General features: G+C 36.3%; 1 protein-coding gene and 1 long non-coding RNA gene across 5 annotated transcripts in view; both read left to right on the forward strand.

The window, feature by feature from the left end:
* The window catches only part of LOC139674073 (uncharacterized), a 32695-nt gene extending 29271 nt beyond the window's left edge, over window positions 1–3424 (forward strand). The window contains exons 2-3 of the long non-coding RNA XR_011698267.1: window positions 1263–1447; window positions 3341–3424. This is a non-coding gene — a long non-coding RNA (uncharacterized lncRNA). The remainder of the gene's footprint in view (window positions 1–1262; window positions 1448–3340) is intronic.
* NEBL (nebulette) overlaps window positions 1–25591 on the forward strand; it is a 257377-nt gene that overhangs the window by 150283 nt on the left and 81503 nt on the right. The window contains exons 1-4 of one of the 4 annotated variants that reach the window (XM_071560198.1): window positions 14317–14382; window positions 14478–14549; window positions 20190–20294; window positions 22555–22665. The exons of the other annotated variants lie outside the window; for them this stretch is intronic. Coding sequence (XP_071416299.1) covers window positions 14317–14382; window positions 14478–14549; window positions 20190–20294; window positions 22555–22665 — 354 coding nt within the window. Of the gene's footprint in view, window positions 1–14316; window positions 14383–14477; window positions 14550–20189; window positions 20295–22554; window positions 22666–25591 lie in introns of those variants that run through there. 4 annotated transcript variants of the gene reach the window in all.

Raw genomic sequence — 25591 nt, forward strand, 5'->3', positions numbered from 1 at the left:
TCGTGAGAGCTGACCTTTCTTCCCTTTCACCCTCCTCATCTCCTTGTCGTAGAAACCCTGCATTAGTGCAGATAGCATGCTGCTGATGTTACCATTGGGATGAGTTAGACTAGCTCTGATTTTCATAGTAGCATGGGATAGGCAGTGTGTCTTCTGTGTAGGTGGCTCCATCAAAATGATCTCTGAAGTGTTGTTTGGGGCTGCAGTAATGTAGTCTGAGGATGGGCTAGTGTGGCATAGCCCCTCAGCTGTGGTCAGAGTAAACAGATTTGGGGAAGTGTGAAGCTAGTGATTCTTGAGGTTCATTTGATCTGGCCAGGAGGAACACAGCATTGTTTAGGGTATCCAGGGATGGGAGGGCAGCAGCAGAGGAAGCGTAACACTCACTCTGACATCTTGAATTGCTTCCATACCACGTACTGTGCAAAGCACATACTGTGGCAGCAGTCTTCATTAAATGAGATCTAGCTGTAGGATTCAAGTAAAAACATTTTTAACTGCACCATCCAAATACGAGAGTATGTTATTGAAAGTATCCAACAGTGCCTTATTTTCAAAAATGTGTTCGGCTTTAGATTTTGGAAGAAGAACGAATTTTCTGTGCTGCCAGCTTTTTCTTCTGTTTCTTCCATAAATTGGAAATGATGGGGGGGACTTTGTGCAGCCAAGCACCACTGGTGAATGGTTGTCAGAAAAAAGAACAAGCCACAGTGGTATGGAGGAAATCATGTGGCTACAGCTATCTGTAGGAAAAATAAACATCCTTTTTGCCACTTCCCCACAAAAATGCTTTTGTATCTGGAAAGAATATGGAGCTAAGGTGGATAGAATACTGAAAGGAATTAACATGTATACACTAAATACATTGCCTCATGTAAATACAGTATTCATGTAAATAACAGCATTCAACAAACCATTTCACCTGAGAAGAAGAATTTCTCATTGCAGATGAATTTGGGAATGAAAAAAAAAACACTGAAAGGGAGTATAACAATATGGTTGAAAATTTAAGTTCAATTTCTTCCAGTGCTGTGTACATATAGAATTTATTGACAATAATGTGTGGAAGGAAAAAGGAAAATGAATACACAGACTTACTGAAATGAAATTGTAAATAGTGTGTGGCTGAGCTGAGTACTGCCTCTGATTATGAAGTGTTTTCTCAGTTTTTATATCTCTGCATTCTTTCTATTTATGCAATATTTTGTTTGCCATCCACAATAATTTTTATCTTAAAATGTTTTTATTTTGTGTATTTCCAGCTGTCTTTAAGAGTAGAGGTGCAAAGAGACATTTTCAAAATCACAAGCTGGCTCACGGAAGGCATGTCATTTAAGCTTACCTTATGGAAGACTCACCCAGAAGATAAAGATGTGCTTCAAAAATGTGTATTGTTGTGGTGGTTGCCAGCTTCTGATTCAGCAATGACATGAGTTTGTCTCTCCAGGTGAGCACTTTTTCCAATAGCATAGGATTCTGAATGAATTTTTGATGAAGGACTGAGCAGGAGTAATTAATATTCACACAGAACAAAAGAGCTTTACTAAAGTCAGCTCTCTCCATATTTCTTTTCATTCCAAACACTTTCCATCATTCTGAACACTTGTTCCATAGTACTGGCTAGGATAAATGCAGAACAAATTCTTCATGCTGATATGTTTTAAACCTACATTTCTTATTTATTTAAAAAGACAAAACATTTTGGTTTTATTTATTGAATGAAAACCCAGGTGTCCTGCAAGATTATGGGAAACTGAGAAACCATGTGTAAAAACACAGGGGTGTCCAATTAAAACCAATCTACATACTGTCTTTGGTTCTTCAAATGTGTGATGTAGGTGAAGAGATTTCTACATCTTTCATAGAATCATAGAATCGATTGGGTTGGAAAAGACCTCCAAGATCGAGTCCAACCCTTGGTCCAACTCTAGTCCATTTACTAGATCATGGCACTCAGCACCACGTCCAATCTGCGTTTAAAAATCTCTAGGGATGGTGAATCCACCACCTCTCTGGGCAGCCCATTCCAGTGCCTGATTACTCTCTCTGTAAAGAATTTTTTTCTGATATCCAACTTAAATTTCCCCTGGCAGAGCTTAAGCCTGTGCCCCCTTGTCCTATTGCTGAGTGCCTGGGAGAAGAGACCAGCCCCCACCTGGCTATAACTTCCCTTCAGGTAGTTATAGACAGTGATGAGGTCACCTCTGAGCCTCCTCTTCTCCAGGCTAAACAACCCCAGCTCCCTCAGCCTCTCCCCATAGTGAAGTGCTCCAGTCCCTTCACCAGCCTTATTGCTCTTCTTTGGACTCGCTCCAGCACCTCAATATCCTTTCTGAACTGAGGGGCCCAGAACTGAACACAGTACTCAAGGTGTGGCCTCACCAACGCAGAGTACAGGGGAAGGATCACTGCCCTGGTCCTGCTGGCCACGCTATTTTTGATACAGGACAGGATCCCATTGGCCTTCTTGGCCACCTTTATGAATCTTAAATACTGGCAGATAATATTTGGCCTAATATGGCTCAAACACTACATATTATCTTTCATAATGAGGAAAGACAAAAACCTTTCTCTGCTTAGATTTGAATTAAAACAAATAATGCATATTTTAATATGTAACAGGTTATAGAGGAATGGACAATATAGGAATAGATTTTTTCCATACCAGTGAGTACCTTTACTGCTTTTGGCAGAGTACCATCTGCAATTCAGAGTGCAATAAACTTAACTGTACTGTGGATAACACATCTTGTAAAAGAAGGAAACCTGGATTTTATTTCTAGACCAAAATTTACCTAACGATCTCAGCTTCCATTTATGCCTAATTGATTTTAAAGTTCAGTTAACTTTAGCCTTTTTCCCCCGAGCTTTCCCTAGCTCCAAACAAACCCATTTTAAAACTCTGGAATACCTATATTTATTACATAAGTAATCAACACATATCAGCTACTTTATCTCTCTTTTACAGCATGCCTGAAAAGGTCCCATCTTGAGGTGTTCTGGTAATAACAATTAGGGTGATAGTGATTTCAGCCATTTCTTCTACCAGTGCCTTAGATAAGTTCACTAACTCGTATTAAACAGATTTCTGGTCTTGTGTTCTCCAGGTTGTTGTGATCCGAGTTGTTTCAGGGCTTACATGAAATTAACATGTTAATAACGAAAATTGTGCTACATAGATAATATTTTATAATGAATTATTGAAAAAGTAAACTTGAATTCAGCATAGTCTGTAAAAGAGGTCAGGTGGTGTTAAACAGAGTAAAGAATTTGTACTGAACTAATTTTAATATTATCATGCATTATAGAAGGAAATATTCCTTCTTTGACTGAAATACAGATCTTGCAGAACAGAAAGCAACTAGGCTATTGTTTCTTCAAACACAATGATGCAGATGTCAATTATGCTATTTTCAATGCATGGGAATACTTATATGGTGAGTGCTGAGCCTCTGTAATATTTTCTACTGTTTGTGGATTCTACCATTTTCATACGTGAGAATTGCATATGGGAGAGAATTTTGCATATATTTGGTGTTAAACATAATTCTGGTTTGGTAGAACCAGAGCCTTACCTATTAGTTGTGTTGTCGTTGTTGATGGAAAGATAATGGCTATCTACATGAGAAGAAAACTGTTGTTGGATTTTTTAGAACATAGAGCATGTTTATTTTTAAACACTTCTAGAATAGAAGAGAATAGTAGTGAATTAAAGAAAATCATTAATTTTGGACTCCAGCAGAATGAATTGTAAGTTCTAATGGACAGAAAATCTATGAGGAGTCCATATTCTTGCATTGTCTGGAAGTCATTTTACACCAGAAGAAACAAATAACAAAAATTTGATGCTTTTCAAATAAAAGCAAAGCAGCAAAGACTGAAAGCCTTGAGCAGGAAGTAGAAGCAACCAAATTTTATGTAACAAAACTGATTAAATTTGACAATATGCAAATTCATCTAGTTTTATATATATGAACAAAATCCACTTATCTGCTTTCATGTGCCAGAGAAGGGTCTCATGAGGGAGCAGGGCTCTCTGTCTGAGTTCTGTGGTTATCACGCACTAAGGACTGGGTGTCTCGGTTCTGGCTGCTGCTCCAAAGGCTGTTTGTGTGTTTAATGATGGTGAAACAATAAGATTAAACTCATTATTAGCCTTGGAGCCAACATGAGATTAACATGACTTGTGCTCCGATACTCATTTTTTACCTCAATTTGATTTTTAGCTGTAGAAAGTTCCAACATCTTAAGAAACCCCTATGGATAGCATTAGTCAAATACTGTGCTGTACTGGATGTTAATATCCTAGGATTTAAATATAAGCTTGGGGAAGCTGAGTCTGACATATTTTGAATGTCTACGCAGAGCATATTATAGCTGCATCTTCATCTTGCAAAGAGATGGTTTAAAATTGTTAAAAGGAAGTGAAATGTGTAGTTCCATTTGGGACTGTAGAACAGCGTCCATGTATGTAAGATTAGGCACTTCCCGTCCCTGGGGTTTGCAGTTTTGTATTACAGATTATCATTATTGCATACACTTTTCTGATGAGATTGAGAAAGTTCTTTAGCTGTAAAGCTGCCAAAATACATTTACCACAGACCTTAAGGCAAATATAATTCTTCCAGAGGCAGCCTCAGGCTTTGGAGGTTTTTGTGCTGAAAGGCAGGCTTAGACTTCCCATGAGATCATCAAAGAGATAAAAAGACTAAAAGCTCTTCAAAGCTAGGCCTTAGGCCCTAACACAAAATAATTCTCTGGTGATGGTTTATGTATGAAAAAAAAGAATAAATATTTACAAAAATGCAATTTAAATAGAAATGTACCCAACTATACTTGAAATAAACTTTTTAATATCACCTATTCTTTTGAATTCAACATAAAACCATCTAAATATAACTTTAATTTAGACATCAGATGGCCAGGAAGGAAGATGGTATTTTCTCTCTCTTTCAATATTCAATATTTCAGAGACATTATCTTGCTTGTTTCATGCTGAATATTTACTCCTGGTTGAACAGACATTGAAATTAATTTGTGTAACAAGTAACTACACTGTTATTCTACCTCTATCCTGCACATTAGCCCAATTGATTACCAATTGTAGTTTAGTATAATATCCTAAATGAGAGAACTGCTCTGTGTTCTGATCTCCTTTCACTTGTTCCTTTCTTATTTCTTTAGGCTATATTAACACTAAAATTTCTTTAACAACAAGGTGTTCTAGGGAAAAAAAATCTTCAATGCTGTAAATAGAGTATTATAAGTTAAGAGTTAGTTTATGGTGGAAATGACTTAACAGAAATATCACTGAAAAAGAGCCAGGAAAAATCCTGTTGAGAAGCTCAGTGATACCAGCATTAAAACCGTAGGGCTGAGAGTCAAGAAATCTTGATGCATTGCAGGCTTCCTTTCTTACTGTGGAGATGCTGCTTTACTTTTCTCCACCTTGTAAAACAGACTGATAGGATTATCGTATATCTTCAGGCATATAGCAAGGACCAGTCCTGTAGAGGAGTTATTTATCTTTTTACAAAATTCCAGATGTTCAAAGGAGACTTAAGCCAACTTGCTCTCCAGATCAAGTCTGCTGCATCTCCCAAACCTCTGTCTGTACCGTGACTGTCAATTGGCTGTGAATCAGCAGGGCAATCATGAGCACTTTTTTTGGTCAGGCTTACTCACTGCCCATGGCTGCACTTACTTAAGCCTGACTCCATCTAGGCCTCAAGTGCCTGAGGACAGGGAGAGGACTTGGCTTGCTCTGTGTCTCTGTTCTCAATCAAAGGCTTTAACCCTGTATTTATAAAATCTTTAAATCTTACCCACAAAAAGCTGTATGACTAAAAAGTATTTACTATTCTTTAATGCTATTAACAGCAACAAGTGATCATACCTGAAGATGATATTTCTGGATAATTTGGTGTACAAAACATTGCTATATTATTTTCTTTGCCTTTCTCAATTCAAGAGGTGCCTACTGTGGTGTTTAATGTAGTGCAGGCATTAGCCTTCTTTGATTTGAAGAACTATAATTCAGTGTACTTTTTTCAGTGGTAATGTAGATATACTGTGTTAGACAAAGAGCACTGTAGGGCTAATTTTTTATTACTGATTTGTAGGAGCTACTTTTTCCTATAGTAAAATATAAGAACTGACATTTTAATATATATTATGGTAGTTCTTAATAGATGGAGAACTGTGCTCACCCAGAATTGATACCGAAAAGTGGCAGAAACAAACTTCTTAACACCAATTTGTAGGTGTTAAAAAGGGCATTCTTTATTCAGCATGCTGGACATTCAGAGGATAGCTCCACTAAACAAACATGCCAAATGACAGACAGACAGGGCTTTTTATTACACATATTGTTTACATATTCATTAGATAGTCTTGCTTGCTTAATACATATTCTTTATTTGCTTTACATAGTCACACCCTTATAGGAAGTCCATTTTTTGGTCCCTCCACGTCTTCATCATCATGACCTCAGTTCTTGAGCAGGCACAGCGTCATTGCATTTCATCACCAAAAACTGTAACGTTCATTCTTTATCTTGTTTGGGTACACGAAGCTTAGTTTACAGCCTGTTTGTTTGAGTTACATTCTCTAGGACTGCTCTAAGAGAAGTATTGAGATAACTGCACATTTCATTTCCACTGTTGTCATTCCTTGTTTTCAAGAGTAACCAGCTCCCAGGAATGACTAAAAAGTAAATGGAAGTAAGAAATGCCTGTTTTGTATCAACTAATATTTTGAAGAGACAATTCAGGCTTGGAGTAAGATGGTACGTTAATGTGAATGTAAATTAAGTAACTGATAAAGTATAACTGGTGAAGTATAAGTGCTTTATGTGCTTTTTCTTATTTTTTTCTGTGAATGATGGAGCAAAATTAAGCCAATTTAAAAATAATACATTAGTCTGCTAAAATCCTCACTGTTTATTTGGAAAGTGCTAGAACAGCTTTTGTTTGATCCATGCAAAAGAAATTTCCCTGAGGGTAAAAAATTTTTAAGTTGAAGTTTTGGAGGTAAACGATGGACCATGACTAAAGTAAAAGGTAAAGTTTGATGTAACTTGTTTTAAAAGACTAAAAAAATCTGCTAATGAATAATTTTCCTCTGCTTCAGGTATTCAATTAAATCCTTGAAAAAGATGATCTGCATTTCTTTGAATATAAAATATGCTACTAAATGCAAGTCGACATTTCTAAATCAGGTACTTGCCACTTAATCAATGATATGAGCAGAAAAGTATTTTTCACTGGATGGTGGAAGAAGATGTTTTTATCATCTTCTCACTGTTGTCAAGGAAACTTATGTATATCATTGTTAAACAGAGTGTGCAGAAGGATCTAACATTTCTGTGACTTATTGTTGTTAGCTGCTGTATTTTTAGTGTATTTTCTTCAACACCATAGTCAGTGCTTAAGAACTTGTAAGTTGCTCTCCTCAATTACAGCCATGAACACAATTACAGGATTAGACTGTCCAGAGAGCCCTTAGCATGGGGTTCTTTGTTGAAAGCTTCTTTTTAATACAGTGTTATTAACAGCTCTATTTCCAAATCTATTGTAGCATATTATAAAAACTTTTTAATATTTACTCTATTCAAGTAGACTGTTTGTACCTTTTTGGGGGAGAATGAACTATCCATCAGTCATTATAAACTCTCTGTCTTTAAAGTTATGGATCTTTCCTGAATATGCATTTTATACATTATGTGCTTCTTTTTTTCGAATACGTTCTAAGTTCATAGCACAGCTCTTGTGTATCCTTGCCTCAACCTATCATGCATGCAACAGTAGCAAAGAGAGAGGCTTGACTGTGACAGTTCAGATTTAAACACTTCTGGACACAAAGTATGTGTAACTTGTTTTCTTATTAAAATCTTACAATGGGCAAAATTCACAACATAGGAAAAAATTTAAACTGTTTTTTTTTCTCCAAATGAGATTTAACAACCAGAAATTTTAAGCATAATAAGAGTGTTGTGTGTTTTACATAAGTAAAGGTTTAATTTTGTCTTTTGGCTTCTGAAGGTACTGCAAGATATACCTTCCATTGATTATTTATGACTTGAAATTATTTGTCTTGATAAAAAAATTGAAGTTACTGCAATAAATTTTTCATCAATGTACAAGTGACTTTTGTGATTTCAAATGTGTTAATTCAACTTCTTTCCTTATCCTGGCCTGTTTAGTTTCGTCTTTTGTGTTTTGGGTAGCTTTCTGAAGACTATTCTGAAATTGAAAAGCTATTTTTTTAAATAACTGTCAATGAATAATGCAGTTTTTCATTTTACAGTTAGCTGTCTGTAGCAATTTGATGCAAATTTAACTTACCTGAGGATCAGAGTACACATGGAATGTTCTGGAACAGTACAGTTTTAAAGGTATTTTTAAAGGTGTGCGTTACTTAGCGATATTGGTATTGTTTGCTCCACTGACTTACAGTATAAGTACTATTAAAATACAAGGGCAGAAATATGAAGAAGAAAAAACTCAATTAAATACAAGTAAAATTAAACCACCATGGCTTTGGTTTCTAGAAAAAAGTGCATTCATTAGATGAGGGTCATAGGCTGAAAATTAAATTTGTAGGAAATGTCCAATTTTCTCTTCCTGCTCTAGGAGTTTACCTTAGTTCAGGCAGTTAAATTCAAAGTAATTCCACAAGAAAAATTCCTGGCAAGCAAACACATAAGACAAATACATCTTTCTATTATTTGAGTAAGCTGTATATGAATATATGGTCACTCAAAGGGAAAAGGAAATATCTTTAGCTTTTTAGGATTTATTGAGGCAAAATGAAACTTGTTTATTACTGACTTCATACCTTTTACTTGCAATCACTGATGATTTTAGCTGTGTTTTATAGAAAAGTAATATTTCAAAACTCTTATTATATTTTCCTGGCTCTTTCTTCCATAGGATCTAGTTTTGGATAAAATGAAAATGTTGTAAATGGAAAACTTTGAAGTATTATCCAAACTTTTCTGCATTTAAGGAGTCTAAGAGAAAAGCCATAATTTCCTCATAACTCCCCTTTTTGCTGAATGTGACTTTGCTTTTATGGATACCTCACACAGTAACCCAGGCAGATGATAATTTAATTTTCTAGCCACCTTCTGTAGAAGAGCCTTATGAAATCTGAGCCACAAGAGTCAGAGCAGAGGCATAGCTTAGATGTGTGTTGCTGTCCACTGGTTGCAGGGGACTAGCATGCACATCTCTTGGCCACTTGGCATACAGATGTAGCTCCAGGGCTCGTTTTGTAGGTAATAAATAAAAAAATCGTAACTATTTATTGTAGTGTACTAGCAAGAGATGGGAGTGCTGAAGAGCCTCAGCTGCTGTGCTCCAGTTGTTAACTCTGGGGGACTGCCAGCCTATCTGAACACTTGGGTAAGGGGAAAGGGGCTTTATGACACTGGACAAGAAAGGAAAATGCCTCAGCTGTGTCAGGTGGAGTGGATTAAACAGTTGCAATGAAGTCAAACATGGCATCTCAGCTCCTGATGCATCAGCTTGTGAAGACAGCTGTAGGAGGGATACATTTTTCAGGCTTCTGGCTAATCGGAAAATATTGAGGGGGTGGAAACATCAAATTCCTACACTGTTGAGGATTCAATTTCTTGACAAATGAAAAATTAGGAAAAAAATAGCTGGAACTGTGTATCCCATCTAGGAAGTACCATTTTTAAGGCTTAAAAACTATTGTGTAAACATTTAGGCAATTATAAATATTGGCAGAAAAATGAAGTGGAGGATTTGGTGGTGTTTTAGAATACATTAGTGTGTGAAAAGCTTTATGCTGATTTATTTCAGTGTATTGTTCCTGTTCACATCCACATGGCACAGTCTTCTGCCCTGATAAATACTCTCACTTCTAAATGGATTAATTTCACAGGATAATGAGCTCAGGCTACACTGCTTCTGGTATCTAGGTTAGACTGGGTATTATTCTGTGAAACTAGCTGCGTACCATACAGACATCTGAAATGCTCTGTCATCAAAATCCAGTTGGGCTAGACAATGTCTCTGAGAATGTATGTTTGCAAAAAATGTCTGTGTTTATGTATTTGTTAGGCATTGAAAATTCGTTAGATTTTCTGGGATTCAAAAGTCAGTTTTCTAATGTCTTATTTGTATTTATCTTTAAAAATATCATTGCCACTCTCTGCTTCACCAGAACCTTAAATAAAATAATTTTCATTGAATGAAAATCCTAGCTTAGAACCATGAGATATTTGCAGGTTTTGAAGTGTTGTTGATAAATGCAGTGTTAATGATCTGACAAATTCATGAAAAAGTTTTTTCTCTAAAGAGACTCATATCTTGAATTTCTTTAGTTAATGTGAATTGGTGTTTCTTGTTCAGGGAGGTTAAAGCTGGCACGCTGGGATTCCTTGCTTTTTCTGTTTGTGATTGTGGTGTTGAAAGCCTGACTATGAACTTTCTCATGCAGGGCTGCTAGGAACTTCCAGTCAGACAGATATTTCTAGAAATGAGAAGTAATTGAGTCTCATCACTTACAAATGCCTTGTGTGTTTTTTGAAAAGACACCACCGTCTGTGTTGTGTTAAATTAATTGTACTTACTTCAGTGATGTGTGTGTGAGTTCAATAAGAGCAGAAAATAACATTTTAATTTCAGGGATATCTGTGGGTTGATTTTTAACTCACTGGAAACAGGAAAAGCACTAAAACTCTACATTTGCTCTTACTAGGTTTTGAGTCCATAATTGAAAAGAGTATATTCATAACATGTGTATACCTCTCAGGACAGTGCTGTGCAGACTTTCAGCTGAAATACCCTAGTCTTTAATTTGCAACCTATGTTCAAGTACCCCATGAGGAACCCTACATTAAATAGATTTGAGATAGTGATGTTTCTGGTATCTTTACTAGGACAAGCAAAGGTTCTTCTGTTCTGTGAAGTTCTTTCAGCTCAGCAATACATGTGGACATTGCATATCTCAGAAGGCTTTTAGGGATTATGCCAAAAAAGTCCAGTGGTATTGTTTATTCAGGGACAGAGCTGAGAATCACTGCTATGTTATGTGTATCAGGGCCAAAATGAGATGAAGCCTTTTAACTTGCTGGGCTAACAACTCCCAAATGTATTTCTTGAAAGATTGATAAAGGGACAAGAACATGGTGGGGCTTTGGCCAGATGTGGACTCAGCTGTGTATGATCAAAGCAGGAAAGCTGCCCAGCTGTGTGCCTGAACCATTCACATGCTGGGTCAACTCATACTCATGGAGACTCAGGCTCATTTATGCCCCAGTTTGTTCCCCTTCCACCTCTTCAGCAGATATGTGTTTAAACAAAGTACTTGAGTAATGTTCTGTGTCAAAAAATAGTGCATCGACACAACCTAATGACGGCCCCAAGTGTTGGGAGTTGAAATGTCTCCTTTTGTAGGATCAGCCAAATAGTTTGCTTTGAGAACACTTGTCTTCCCTTATCAAAGGTTCATATGCAGTCAAGGTTGTGAATTGCAAGTACTGTGCTTCTGTTACAGTTATTTTGTATGTAGACTTATTGTGATATTGTTGCATCTTGCTCAACAAAATAACCTCATTATTAAGGCTAATTTTGAACTGAGATGTGAATGTCCATGCAGGGTGTGTGGAAGTACAATTGTGGAGCTGTGCAGCATTTCCTTACAAAGTATGAATGAGTTCAAGTTGGGTACTTCCCTGAGGAAGCCATTTTTCGTCTTTGTATGCATGTTAATCTGTCTGTAATGCAATAAGATACTCTAATGTTGCCATGCCTTGTGTGCATTTAAATGTTGTGTGTACACAGCTTAGCACTCCATTACAGTCTTGTCTTAAAATTCTGTACAATTGGATTTTGTTTAATCTGTGCTGTTTCATGACACAACAAAGGCTATGGATTATTCCATTATATATAGTGGAAAATGATTCAGAATTGTCAGTTTGGAGATTTTTAGTGTTTTGAGGAGAGCAAAAAAAGTGAGACAGATTTCTCTGTCCTGTAGTATCTTACTACATCTGTTACGTGAAAAGTGGAATTTTGAGTAATTTTTTTAAGGTTAGTTGATTCTGTGATAGTTTTCCCTTTGTGCATAGTTTTAAATCTTTCTTTCGTATGATTATATTTATATATATAATGAAATTATAGCAGCTGTCTTGAAATCCTTGTATTACGGAAACTACATGGGACTTAGAGTATTTGAATGCTCAGTTATGCCTGATCCAGATCATGCAAAAATTAGAAAAAATACATTGGACCAAAGTAGTTAAAGATAGTGGAATGGAATGGAATATTTCAGTTGAAAGGGACTTATAGTGATCATGTAGGCAAACTGCCTGATCACTTCAGGGCTAACCAAAAGTAATCTTGCAAATTTTTATTGTAAAGGAACCATTGCAGGAAAACCAGAATTAATATAAGAATTTTGGTATGTCCTGCTGCTGAAATCCCACCAGATAAAATGTAAGCATGTTAAAAAGCTGAACACCTCCTTTTCCCCCAAAACATGAGCAGTTTTGACATTGTCATTTTGGCCATGTTTGCTTTCTGGTGCAAAAAATAGCAAAAGATTTCTCCATATTCAGCAAGCTTTGCAGCTACTAATAGTTTTGTCTACTCTCTTAAATATTTTTCAGTGTCTTCACTTAAAAAAATTATTAAATGTAGGAAGCAAAGGGAGATGATCTGCACTAAAAGAATCTAGTATTTGCAATACCATACCAAAAATCCCAAAGTGAAGCTTTAGTGCTGCATTTCTGTCTGGGACTTTTGTAGGCACTCTGTCTCCTTAGCCTGTGGTTCTTGAAATCATGTGTGACTCAGTTGTTTAGGTTGCTGTGGCCATAATCTTCAAAAGCAGCCTATTACTGTCAACACGTATCTTGTAAGACTAAACCATTTGTTTTCACCAGGATGAAACACCCTGAACTCCAAAAGCATTAAGCATAAATCACAGGTAATTCTGAACTATACAAACCAGACTTCTAGATTTAAACCTAAACTTCAGCAATGCCCATCCAAACCTGAACTTCAAGAGCTTATATTTGAGAGTGAAATGGAAAGTCTCGAATCTTTCTACACCATTAATGTATAAAGAATACTGTCTCTTGGTTTAGGCTGAAAGCAGTTTGTGCCTTTGTTCTTAAAAATTTTTTTCATATTTTCAAACCTTAATTAGGTCAAATGTTGTGTTTTTTCTTATCTTTGAAATGTTTCTTTTTCTATGGAAATGTGTGTTTTTAAATAAGCTCTCAGGATATTGTGTTTGGGCACAAGCACTTAAAATTCTTTGAAGTTTTTTTTTTAAGAGCACACATTTCTTGTATGTTTGCCTGATTGCAAAGCTGTGTAGTGGTGAATGACTCTGCTAGATGAAGTTCAAAATCATGACCTCTACAAAATAAGGAATATACAAGCTACAGTTTGGAAAGAAAAATGATTGTAAAATGCTGTTTGCTTCAACTGGTCCTGTAATACCTCCTTGCTTATTTTACAGAATAACTGGCACTGCATCAACCAACTTAAGGATATCTTTCAGTTTCATTGCAGCTGGAGTCAGTAACTTTGTACTTAAAATAAGTTGGTTTCAAGAGTACGGACCATGACAGTTGGTAACAGTGATGGAACATACATGTCTGTGTGAATACATAGCCATGTATACTTGTAAGTAATACAGACTTGTCTGTATCTATGTATGCACAGGTAGCTGACATGATATGGAAAGTATTAAATAAATTTTATAAGCTTTGTGGAAAAGAAGTAGTTCTGAAAAATATACTAGCAGTTATATCTACTGGAAAATGAGAATAGAGTGCTTTTTTAACCGAGAAAACTACTATGGGGCCAACAGAGTTTTGGATAACTGGTTTTGGAGTCATTAATGCCTTGAATTTTAGAGCTGGGTAGTTTTCTTGTAAACTTAGACTCAAGGTTCCCCTTTTAATCCTGTTAATTTTACTGAATTGCTTATGTTACCAATTGACTGTTTCACAGAATTTTAATTGTGTTCATAGTAATTTTAAAAATAGTTGAGGGGGATAGGTCATTTAATTATATTTTATCAGTAAGAAAGCACTAACTCTGCTGTGACTGATAGCTAGCAAGGCCATCTGCAATGCTTTTGAGTTCACTCACACTGAGTTGTTCAGATAAAGACTGTCAAGTGCTGCCTAAATAAGGAAGGAGTTGTGGTAGGGTTAAGTGCAGTAGAGGACACAAATCCAGGCGTGCTGGAGGGTCTGAGCTGTTTCTTGCAGCACTGAACCTTTTTAGAGTTTTCATTGTTGTTTCCTTCCTGCAAAATATTAAAATGCAAGTGTCTGTTATTCAGGATCACAAGGAGGATGAAATTGAGAATGGGGAAGAAGAAGAAATGGTGAGTTAAACCACAATAGCTTTAAAAAGTGCTCATTTCCTTCTGTTGTTGCTCTTCAGGATGATAAACCTGAAATGATTACCTTTCTCTTACAGGTCTTCCCCAAGCCTGTTATTGAGGACAGAAATATGGAACTGGCCCGAAAATGCAGTGAATTAATAAGTGATGTAAGTGACAGTGACTGTTTGCATCCTTATATTTAAATTTCTGTTTTCAAGTGTGTTTATATTTGATACATGTTTTCTCAGATATGTACTGTGTAGCTTGTGCCCATCCAAGGCTCAGATATAAAAGCACACCAAGTAATAGAAAAGCACAGATTACTGTAAGTTATCAGCTGCAGAAGGATGAGCTTTCCAGAGTGCTCGGATGGTATGAAGCATAGGCCCTAGAAAGGAGGATGTTTCAAAATGTATGTCAGGTGTCTCCCATGAGAACACTTCGGCAGCTTTCATCAGGAAATTGCAGTACCTTTTCTGGCTATAGCCTAATCCTATGCAGTTTGATTGGTCTGAACAGAATTGGGTTCAGTATACACAGCTGTAAGGAGGGAGGTTAAAAATGGCAGATGAATTTTGAGTGTTGTCTTTTGGTCTGTGATCATAGAGGTTCAGAACTGCTCAGCATATTGTTATTGACTACACTCAGAGGATGAATACATTGAAGTGCTAGAATACCTTAAAAATTATTTAACTAACTTATTTTTGACTTAGTTACTATAGATTTTTATAACTGTTGATCAATTATAGACATATAAACATGATAGATCAGATTCAAGACATTACTGAGGTGAGGGTGACTTGCTTAAACAAATATTCTAAAGAAACTGAAAAGTGATGTCTGGCTTGCGTAGTAATCTATATTTAAATTAGTGATGTTGAGGTTATAGGAATAGAAAATAAAAAAAATCAACATTTTAGGTATAAATTTTTAGGGGTTATATATCAAAAAAGAATAGGTAACTTAGTATCTGGGATGTTACAGTGCTAGCTTGAAAGTGGGACTTGACAAGGTCAAAGTTTCCTCTTTGTCCATACATTGTCTACTTCAATTTTCACAGAAAGAGTACTGAAAATTAGATAGATCCTGAAAAGAATCCAACAATATGGCTCTCTTGTAATCTGAAGCTACTTTAAGAAGTAATGGAGATTAATAATATTTTTTACTGATTGTATCTACATGCTTTCTTTGGGAAAAAATGGCATATGGTGCATCAAGTGCCTGTCAACTCATGTAAAGGCCAAAATAAAAATGGACGTGGAGCACTTATCTGACCCAAAATACATTTATTGCTTTCATGCAGCTTCTTTCTAAAGGTGATTGCTGTTCTTAAAGGCAAAAACGTACTGAAAAATGCTGAAGAAATATCTTCTTTAATTGAAAAGGAATTATTACTGTATTGTGTACCCATTAGGAGTAATGTTGGCTGTGGCTGCTAATTAACTGATAAATGGGGTGGCTGTATTTTCTCGGATTTTCTGCAGGGGATTGAGAACTAAAGTGAATAAGTCAAGCCAGATTTCTGAAGCTTATAATGGTTCAGGGATGTGAGCTTTTGCTGTAAACTTGTGATATGTTTAGCCTGCAAATGGGTGAGATTTTCCTTGAGATATGTCAAGCATAATGGCAAAGTGTCATTAATGCTTTCTAAGCAAGAACAACATTTAATGATCCAGACCAATTTAATCTCTGTTTAAAAATAGCGTCCAGCTTTGGGGCCTTATTCAACATCTGATGAAATCAGTAGGGGTTTCTTCATTTACTTGAATGGAATATGCATATGTGTAGAGTAGTAATTTTATTTCCTAGAATTTTTGCTATAATGAAATTTCTTATGACCAGTGAAGTCCTTTGTGTTGGGGGTTAAATTCTTCACCCTGCTCACTTCATTGTAGAGACCAGTAAACTGTAAGGAGTTTGCATTCTTATCTTTGATTTTTGACTCACTGACATTCAGAACATTTTATATATTTCCTATCCTATTTACCATGAAACTTTTCTCAAGCTATCATTTGTGAAGGTTTATCTGTCCTGTACATCTGTACATTTTATATGTACAGTAGTTTTATGGCATTTGCAGTTTGGCCCTAAGATGACCTTGGAAGAGCAGCCTGTGTCCTTGCTGCCCACGAGACTGGGTGTTTGCCTTTTTCTGGTGGTGGAGCTGTCAGCAGAGCTCCTCCATCACGATGCATGCCAGAGTGCACATGCCTGAGATACTGGAGTTGCCTTATGCTTGCCCTGCATTCTTTACAGGCTGACTTTAATTTGGCAATATGGTTTTTAAAAAGTGTAAGGATGGCAGCCCTGAGTGCATGCATGGCTGTCAGCCTTGAGCTGTATGCAGGGGAAGTTGTGAAATGTATATGTGCTCCAGTTCTTGAGGAAGTCCCCAGTTTCATGTGAGTTTGGCAGATGTTTGTTCTGTGGCTCTGATACCCCCTGGATTGCTTCTCTTGACAGGCATTTCATTTAATCTTCCTCCATTATGCAATTTTATTCCACAGATGTTTTCAAAACTGTCATGTATGTTTGATTTATGCAAATTACCTTCCTTTCCAGGTCTTTTCTCTTCCATATTGAAACTGAGCTTGTCCATTTGCTTGCAGCTTATTTTCATATTCGTTTTGATTATGTGGTGTGATGTTGTCAATACTGTTATAAGCAGAGACAAGAATTATTATACATGATATTTGAAGAAACTGTCATAATCCTTTTCGATAGAATGGCAGACACTGCCTCTGAAGATTCTGCTCAATTTTGGTAATGTGTGGTATCAGTGCTTCTTTTCCTCTATAGCAAAAGTAGAACTCCTTGCCATTTAGCTGTCCTTGCACAGAGTCTGATTTTGCTGGAGCAGGTCTCTGTTACAGGGGAAAGGCTGAAAAGACCTACAGTCAAGTGCAGGAACAGTGTGCCTTTCCACTCATACCAACAGGGTTCTGATCACCTAATTCTGAGTGCAGCTGTTCCCCTGGACTCACTGTTACTACTCACAGCCTGTAACTCAGAAGGACTTGGAGATCGAAATTGCTGGAGAAAACTGAAATATTGTGGAGTATGGTACTGTGTGCTTGCCATTTTCTCATGCTTTTCTCTAGGTTTCTGTGACCACAGGGAGAGGATTTTGTATTAGATGGTTCTGTGGTCTGACACAGTTCTAAGTCTTATGAGAGATTATAAATTAATTAGTGTAGAGTTGGAAAGTGGTCCTTAGTGGAAAAAAAGTTTTCTTTTGTTCTAGATAAGCAGCTTTGTCATTTTTCTAAACTTACATGGGTATTTGAGACATGAGATTTCTACAATGGATCTTGTCATGATGACTGTTGACATGGTTATACTGTTGATGTTAAGATTATTAAGAACAATTTTTTGAGCATATTCATATTACAGTTGGATTAATACGTGTCCCTGAATACCAAAGGAATGGTGGCTGCTTGGATTAAGCTCTTGCAATTGGAGCCTTTTCTTTAGCCCACAGTCTCCCTCTGTGTCTCCTTCCCAAAAATGGCTGATGGAACAAGCCATGGACAAGATGAATTTTCTTGGCAAACTGGGAGGCTTCAGCTTAAAGTCTGGATGCCCTAGTTTTATAAAGTTGATCTTTCCATATAACATCCATTAAGGAAAAAAATGTAGCTTGAAGCTTACTGTTTTGGTGGTTGTCTAGGAATTTTAATCCACTTTTACTGTATAGCTGTGCTGCAGGTCAGAGCTAGTTTTATGATGAGTCAGGGAGACGAAAAGGATAAGGAGAGAGCTATTAAAAATTGGTCATCTGGTGAGCTATTGGACTTCAAAAGTATATTGTAAGAGCAGTGGTTCCAGGCCATCATTAGCAAATTTTGCCTATTCTTTTTTTTTTTTCCCCCACAAGACTTACCAGATCTGCTTGAACTAAACAGTGTATTTTGTGATGAAGGACAAGTCACTTGCAGGCAAAATGTAATATTCAGTATTTTTGACATTTGAATTTTTAACTCCAAACCTTGAAGAGGAATGTTAGCCTCTCTGCCTAGTCCTTCCAGCCATTGGTTGCTCAGTTGCAGCCAACCTTTTGAGCGTCTTGCTTGCATCATTTACAATAAATCAGCTTTCAATACCTGTCAGTAATCTATCTTAAGTTGTGAGCTGTAAGACTCTTTGACTGCTCTGCCAGAGTCACAGCTTTACAGGAGTTTCTGTTGAGAATGCCATCAAACCTAACCAGTAGAGAGTCAGCTCTGTAGATTTCCCATGCATGTGTGCAGGTTGAACAGCAAGTGTCTGGTCCTGTTTATCATAAAACTGCAGTTTTTTGTGTAGTGCTCTGTGATTATCTTGGAGAATGGTGTCACACACCATTGGCTTTGTGGTCCTTGGGTAAAATCATGACACAATAATGTTATACCCATTGTTCACCAAGCAGTTTTTATTTAGAATAGACTGTAGTCCCCTAAGGCAGACAGTATGTTTTGGTAATGAGATGTAGATTCTTTCCTAAGTCCAAATGTGAATAAGATCAATATTAACCAAAGTTGTTTCCTATGTATTAAGTAGTCATGAGTTTGAGATGAATTTGGCATTAACTAATCCATTTTGCAGCGTACAAAAAGTTTGTATCAGAAAGTACAGGAAGTGATTGTGTGTAAGCTGCCATCCTTGTGAATTTTCCAGGTCCCCGTAGAGAAGTGTAGACTAGAACTTGTGATATCCATTAAGGATTCAGAGAGAGAGGAAATGAAGACTGTGTTTTTCTGTAATGCTCGGATGCAGATCATATTGCTTTTGTCAGTGCTTGTCAGCAAGTCTAGAGTGCATAAATGCAAGCTGCTGTTATGCAGAATGTGAAAATGAAACTACAGAAATGGTAGTAGATAATAACCATGAAAGCTTATACTAAATAATTCAATTTGCATTGATCTAAACTATTCTATGTACAAAGAAGGAAATGGCACTAAAAATATTTAAGGCTGTCCACGTAAAGTGTCTCTTTCAAACTTATTTACTCAATCTCATCCTACTTAATCATCTTTCTTCATGCAGTTCACATATAATAAAGGTTCCTACGCATTAATCATGTCCATAGATTTCATCCTTCTTTCAGTCTCACTAATACAAATAGTAACTGTGACTTCATCAACAGTCATGTGATACCTGCCCATACTGTTTGCCTATGGTAAGTAAAAGGTTGGTTGTTAAAAAAAAAAAAAGAGACTCGTGTTTCTTTTTTTTTTTTTTCAAATATGTCATGGTGTTTTGTTTCAAAAATGGTTCAATTTAAAATTTGTTTAAATTCTGTTGTTACTTGAATGTCTGTAGAGTAATTTGTAGGCAATGGTTTGGCAGTGGTTTTCTGAATTTATTCATGTAACTCCTGGATTCAGAAAAGGTCATTTGATAATGTTATACAGATTCTGTGCTTGCTAGGTCTGTGTTAGAAGTTAGTTTAACAATTTTATCTTTGAGATCAAGCATCCAGGAGATCAATTACTTGATTCTTCTTTCTTTAGAGGTATTAAAACATCTACAACAGTGGTGAAAATGTGCTGTAGATGTAGAGAAAAAATCCCATCTTTTTCATCTTTATTATTAAAGCGTTCTGTGACTTTTACATAGCCCTGGTACTGTGTGTGAGAACTGGGTGTTTCCCTTTATGGTTTAATTTGATCCAGCCAGAGGTATTTGCAAGCCATCTAGCATAGTACCCATGGAAAAAAAATAGGAATAATAATTTAGAAAATATAAGTAAAAATAACCCTTGTTTATCTTTGTCTGTACGTGTGTGTTTTTAAGAAAAATTAGATTTCTTTTTCTCATCTTTTTAGATACACTATAAAGAAGAGTTTAAAAAATCTAAAGGCAAGTGCATATTTGTACCTGACACCCCACAGCTAAAACATGTGAAAAGTCTGGGTGCTTTTATTTCTGAGGTAAGATCTAAAAGACTGAAGAATTTCCTTGGCTTTTTATCCTTCCTAAAAATTCTTTCAATTGAATATGGTGACTTTTAGTGGGAGAAGGATGGTTTATTTCCAGTAATAATGCTGTTTATAGCTAAATTGACTTAAAAGGCTCTAATTAATGTATACTGTAAATGTGAGCAATAACAATTTGGAAATATGGGACACTTTTATTTTGGGATTCAAAGATACTTTTTAAATGGTTCTGAGCCAGTCCTAGCTATCCCATTTTGTGGGTGGATAAACTGAGGAATAGGAAATGAATTTTTTTGTTACTTTGCAGTGATGAGTTTGCAAATTACACCTGTGCAGTTTCCCTGCTTTGGAGAATTCACAGCCTGATGTCAAACAGGAGACAAGGAAACTATTTCCGTGTTATCCTTGTTCTCCTTAAGCAAGGGGCCTGGGGCAGACATCAGGTCAATGCCCTCTGTGGGTTCCCTGAGCACTTGCATGCATATCTGTGCGTACCCATGTCAGAGTTTTTAGCTCTCCTCATGTACACAGAGATGCACAGACAACCACAACCCCCCCTCCCTCCCCCCGCTGCCACTGTTCCCCTGAGCTGTAGCAGCAAAGAAAGAAGAACAGCTTCTGAAATGCCAGAGCAGCATTTACTGGCAGGTACAAGCTGTCATCGGATTGCAACTCTGGTTATTTTCCACAGGTGGGAACAGCAGCAGGAGTTTTACCTTACAGAGTTGCTTTGTTTAGGAATCATTGATTCTGGGTGATTTTTCTGTTATTGTGGCCCTCGGAAGACTTACATTTTTGTTACCCCAATTTTTGTTTCACCTTTATGAATATGGTAAAGAACATCCCAGTATCTCTGTCCGAAGTTACGTAATTTAGATACGTTCTGTATTTGTCTTTCTAATATACAACAGGATGCTGTGTGGCTACATTCAGTATAAGTGCATCTAATGAATATTTTTGTTGTATTTAACTTCCTGTTTTCTGAGAGTGTCATACTCCTAGGGAAGTAAATCTGATTTAATTGCACTTCATAAGAGATAGACCATTGTAGTCTACAAAAATACAGCATACAGAGAGTATCTATCTAATCCATCTGTCTGATTCAAAAGAAAAGTTGCTAATTATTAATTAAAGTTTTAGAGATATAAAGAGATTTTTAAATTTTTAAACCCCATATATTTTATGTTACCACTGTTGAGCACTCTATCTGCTTATTGCAGCATTACCTGAAGCCAGTGGTGTGATGGATAGTTTATCTTGTAAATTACTGACCTCTAGTGTCCCATAACCTGTTTTTGCAAATCTTGGACACTGAAATTATTAACAGCATGTCCACAGCAAGTGAGATAGAGCTCTCCAGTTTGGGAAAGAGCAGCAAACATTACAGCAAATTATTGATGTATGTATGTATGTATGTATGTATGTATGTATGTATGTATGTATGTATCTATCTATCTATCTATCTATCTATCTATCTATCTATCTATCTATCTATCTATCTAATGTATGTGTATATATATGTATATGGGGAATGAGTCTCTAATAAAGAACTGTGTATTGCACAACAAATTAATGACATTAGACAGTATAATTTAAAACATGTTGGTATTTATGATTACTTTCAGCAGTACTTAACATTAGTTTCATGAATTCAAAAAACTTAGATACCAACCAGAATTTTTGCAGATTTTGAACTATTATCTGATCTTTCTCATGAAACCCTTTTGTGAGGAATTGCTAGTGCTGAACACTCGAGGAAATACAAGATAAATAAAAAGTAATTTAAAAATGAGACTATAATATGAAAAGACAAAGCAGAAATGATGGTGGTCATGCTATTTTCAATGTGCCTGTCCTTTCCAGTTATATTTAATTCCTGTTTATTAATAACTCAAGTGTGTTGTTAGCTTCTCATTGCTCCCATTTCGCAACATTTGGGAAGAGACAAAAACAAAGGTAAGTTTTGGTTTTGAAAACCATTTGAAAAAGTGTAGAAAAGCTGCCTGGCTTACCTTATTTTATACTCCCCCCTTAAGTGATTGAATTTAATCAGGAGATATTTTCCATTGTTTCATGAACTAAACACACCCATCTAAAATATTGTTTAAATATGTTTTTGCTTGGAAGTTAATGACAGCATTAAATTTTTTCAGTTCTGTGGTCTATGCCGTTTTACTTATGAGAAAAAAAATTAGGTAGTATGTTTACTGTACCTTAATTTTTTCATTATATGTCACCTTTTCCTGCCCTCTAGGTGAAGTACAAAGGAGCTGCTAAGAAAGACCTTTCCAACTCTCTTTATCAGCAGATGCCAGCCACAATTGACAGTGTATTTGCAAAAGAATTAATGCACCTTCAGAGCAAGGTACAATTTTAGAATCTCAAGAATGATTTTTAGATTAACTCTGTGTGTCACAATATGTCCAATTTTAACAAAATATTTGAACGAACACTTGACTGCCAGCTTTGATTTATTTGGGCGAGTTTATCACCATAAACTTCTTAACTTCAAGAACTATTCACTTTGAAAATGTTGGCAATCTTTTGAAATGGTAATGTTTATTAAATGCACATTTAAAAGTTGCTAATGGATTCATTAATCCATTAGAAATCCATGAATGCAATCAGGAATTACTGTATTCGGTGACATTGCACTGTGCTTATAGAATAGATTAGTATTACATAACTATTTCCAGTTGGGTGTTGTATTAGCTCTATAATGCGTTTGATGCTGAAAGGTAAAAAAAACTTAAATGACTTCTAAAGGCACTTACTGGTAGGAGTAAATGTATTTCTGATGGTCTATATACTAATACAACAAATTCTGTAGAATTAAAAATATGAAATCAAGTATATTGAATATAGTGGAACATATGTAAATAACCAGTAAAATAGTAAATTCCAGTTCAGTTGCCTTCAGGGCAGTTTAAAAATATAGTACCCTAAATGTAGGCAGGTGACCCTTCACTTCCATTGATCTCAGTGGAATTGCGAATGTTAAGTATGTGTAATATGAATGAAGTTACAGATTTTCACTGTTACTGATGAGAATTACAGCTGATAGATGGTCATTGCTTTCTGTCCACCAAGCAATTCCACATTTTTCTTGTTTTTACTTTTTTCTCTCTTAAAGATATTAACTACATACAGTTTAATACAGCGAGTGTGTGAACATGCTCCTAAATCAATATTATTGATTGTATTTCAATATGCATTCTTCTAATGCAGTGATATTTTTTCAGACAAAGGAAAATAACAAAAGAAAGGACTGAAATCTCAGGACAGCTTGTAGAAAAATGTTTTGATATAAAACAGTGTGTTAATCAAAGCTATATTAAACAAATATAATGACATATAGTTTAGTTTTCATAGTTTGAAATGGGACATATATACACTCAAGTTAAAGCAGCACAGTAGCTGAAATTACCTTAATGCAACATCTCACTGAAAAGTGAGTGATTAGAGGAATTACAGTAGAAATAAATTGGGAATTAAACTTGTATAACATTTAAAAACCATTAGGTTGATTTATAAAACATTAGTTAACTATTTTGCCACAGATTTACTCCCGGATTCATTCCAAATTATTGTATTCTACATTAGTTTACACAAATGGAGTTAATTAACATTGGTGATGTGGCAGAAAAGATAACTGAGACTAAAATTGAAAACACTGATATTTCAAAAAAACCCTTCTAAGGTAAAGACTGATACTTTTACAGTTTTTGAAGGTTTTCTTTGATCATCCAACAGTCATAGAGAAACAAATATGCATATAGGATGAGTTACATTTAAGCAGAAATTTTCCCCATAAAATTCATACCATCCCTTAGGAATAGATGCATTATATATCATAATCTACCATAAAACTTAAAGATATGCTGACACATTTTTTGAACTTGTGGTTACCCTTGCAGTGGACCTGAATTTAATGCTACTTTGAGAGAGATCTCAGGGGATTTTCTAGTGAAAATGTTCTCCACAGTATTCAAATCTAATCCATATTGTGCCTATCACTGCAGTACCTAAGTAGCTAATACAAGGATTTCACATTCCAGCTGGGTCAGGATGTGGCAGAGGGAATTTCTGCTGCATCTGTTTAGCTGGGATTGTAAATTTACCAGTCGTCACTTCAGGAGGAGACTCCAGAGATGCCATAGGAAGGAGAGAACAGCACCATCTTGCCATTGTGCCAGCCCTCGTGCAAAAAGGCTGCTGCAAGCACAGAACTGCAGTCTGTTTCTCAATTATAGTAAGATGATTTTAAAATAGGTGCTGATTTCTTGAGAGGCAGAAAATACAAGTACATATCCTCCTCTCTAACCCCCATTAGAACAAATCTACACCTTTGACTCCCTTTTCATGCTTCTCTAATGAAATGCTGGGCTTGAATGCTTTTGTAGCCAGATCAGGTAGTTTTCTCACTCCGTGGTGCCATGTTCTTGGCAGGATGCGTAACTTCATCTGCCAAGCAGGTGCATCGGGACTAGGGGAGGATGGTGTGGAAAGAAAGAGAGCCACTGACTCTCCCTGCTGCTGGCACAGGCTGGCATGCCTCTTCTGGAAGATCTCCTTGCACAGGTGTGTCTTTGGCAAATGGTCTCCCATGATTTGGTGTTAGCTCCTGAAATGATGCTGCTGTACTGCTGCTGACCAGCAGCATTGTCTTCAGCCTGCCCAGAACTGGCCCAATTTAGTGATTTGATACACTGTTTCAAATAATACTCATCATTTAGGAACTTGGAGGCGGCTAGGGGAACTTTCATGTGTTTCATTATTCCTCACCTACAGCTGCCCCCCACTGTTCTCTCTAGAGCAGACTGCCACAGCATCATGGAGCACATTTGCATGCTTTAACTCATATAGCAATTGTCACTGACTTCAGCAGAGCCAGGACCTCATTCTGTAGGGTTCCAGCCATGCAATGTCAGCACTGACATATGGATCTTGCCATAACGGAGAGTTCAGCACCCTGTAAAATGTGATTCTCTTCCCTTGGAGATATTTCCCCATATTGACTGTATTGATACCTGCTCAATTCCCTCTTCAAGATACACAGGAAAGCCTAAAACAAGACCATCTCTGCTGGCTTTTGCATGAAACCCACATTTGCTCTTTTGTGTTTTATGTAAAGCTATCATGAAGATGGAAATAATTAGCCATAGAGAAGGACATCTATTAAAATTTGTGACCAAAAAATCATTACACTCGTTATGGGAAAAATGTTTCAGGAGAATGAAAAAGAAGTTTCATAGCCCCACATATTTGGGTGGCTTTTTTCAATTTTTTTT

This window comes from Pithys albifrons, chromosome 7 (assembly GCF_047495875.1).
Source record: "Pithys albifrons albifrons isolate INPA30051 chromosome 7, PitAlb_v1, whole genome shotgun sequence".
Taxonomy (NCBI): Eukaryota; Metazoa; Chordata; class Aves; order Passeriformes; family Thamnophilidae; genus Pithys; species Pithys albifrons.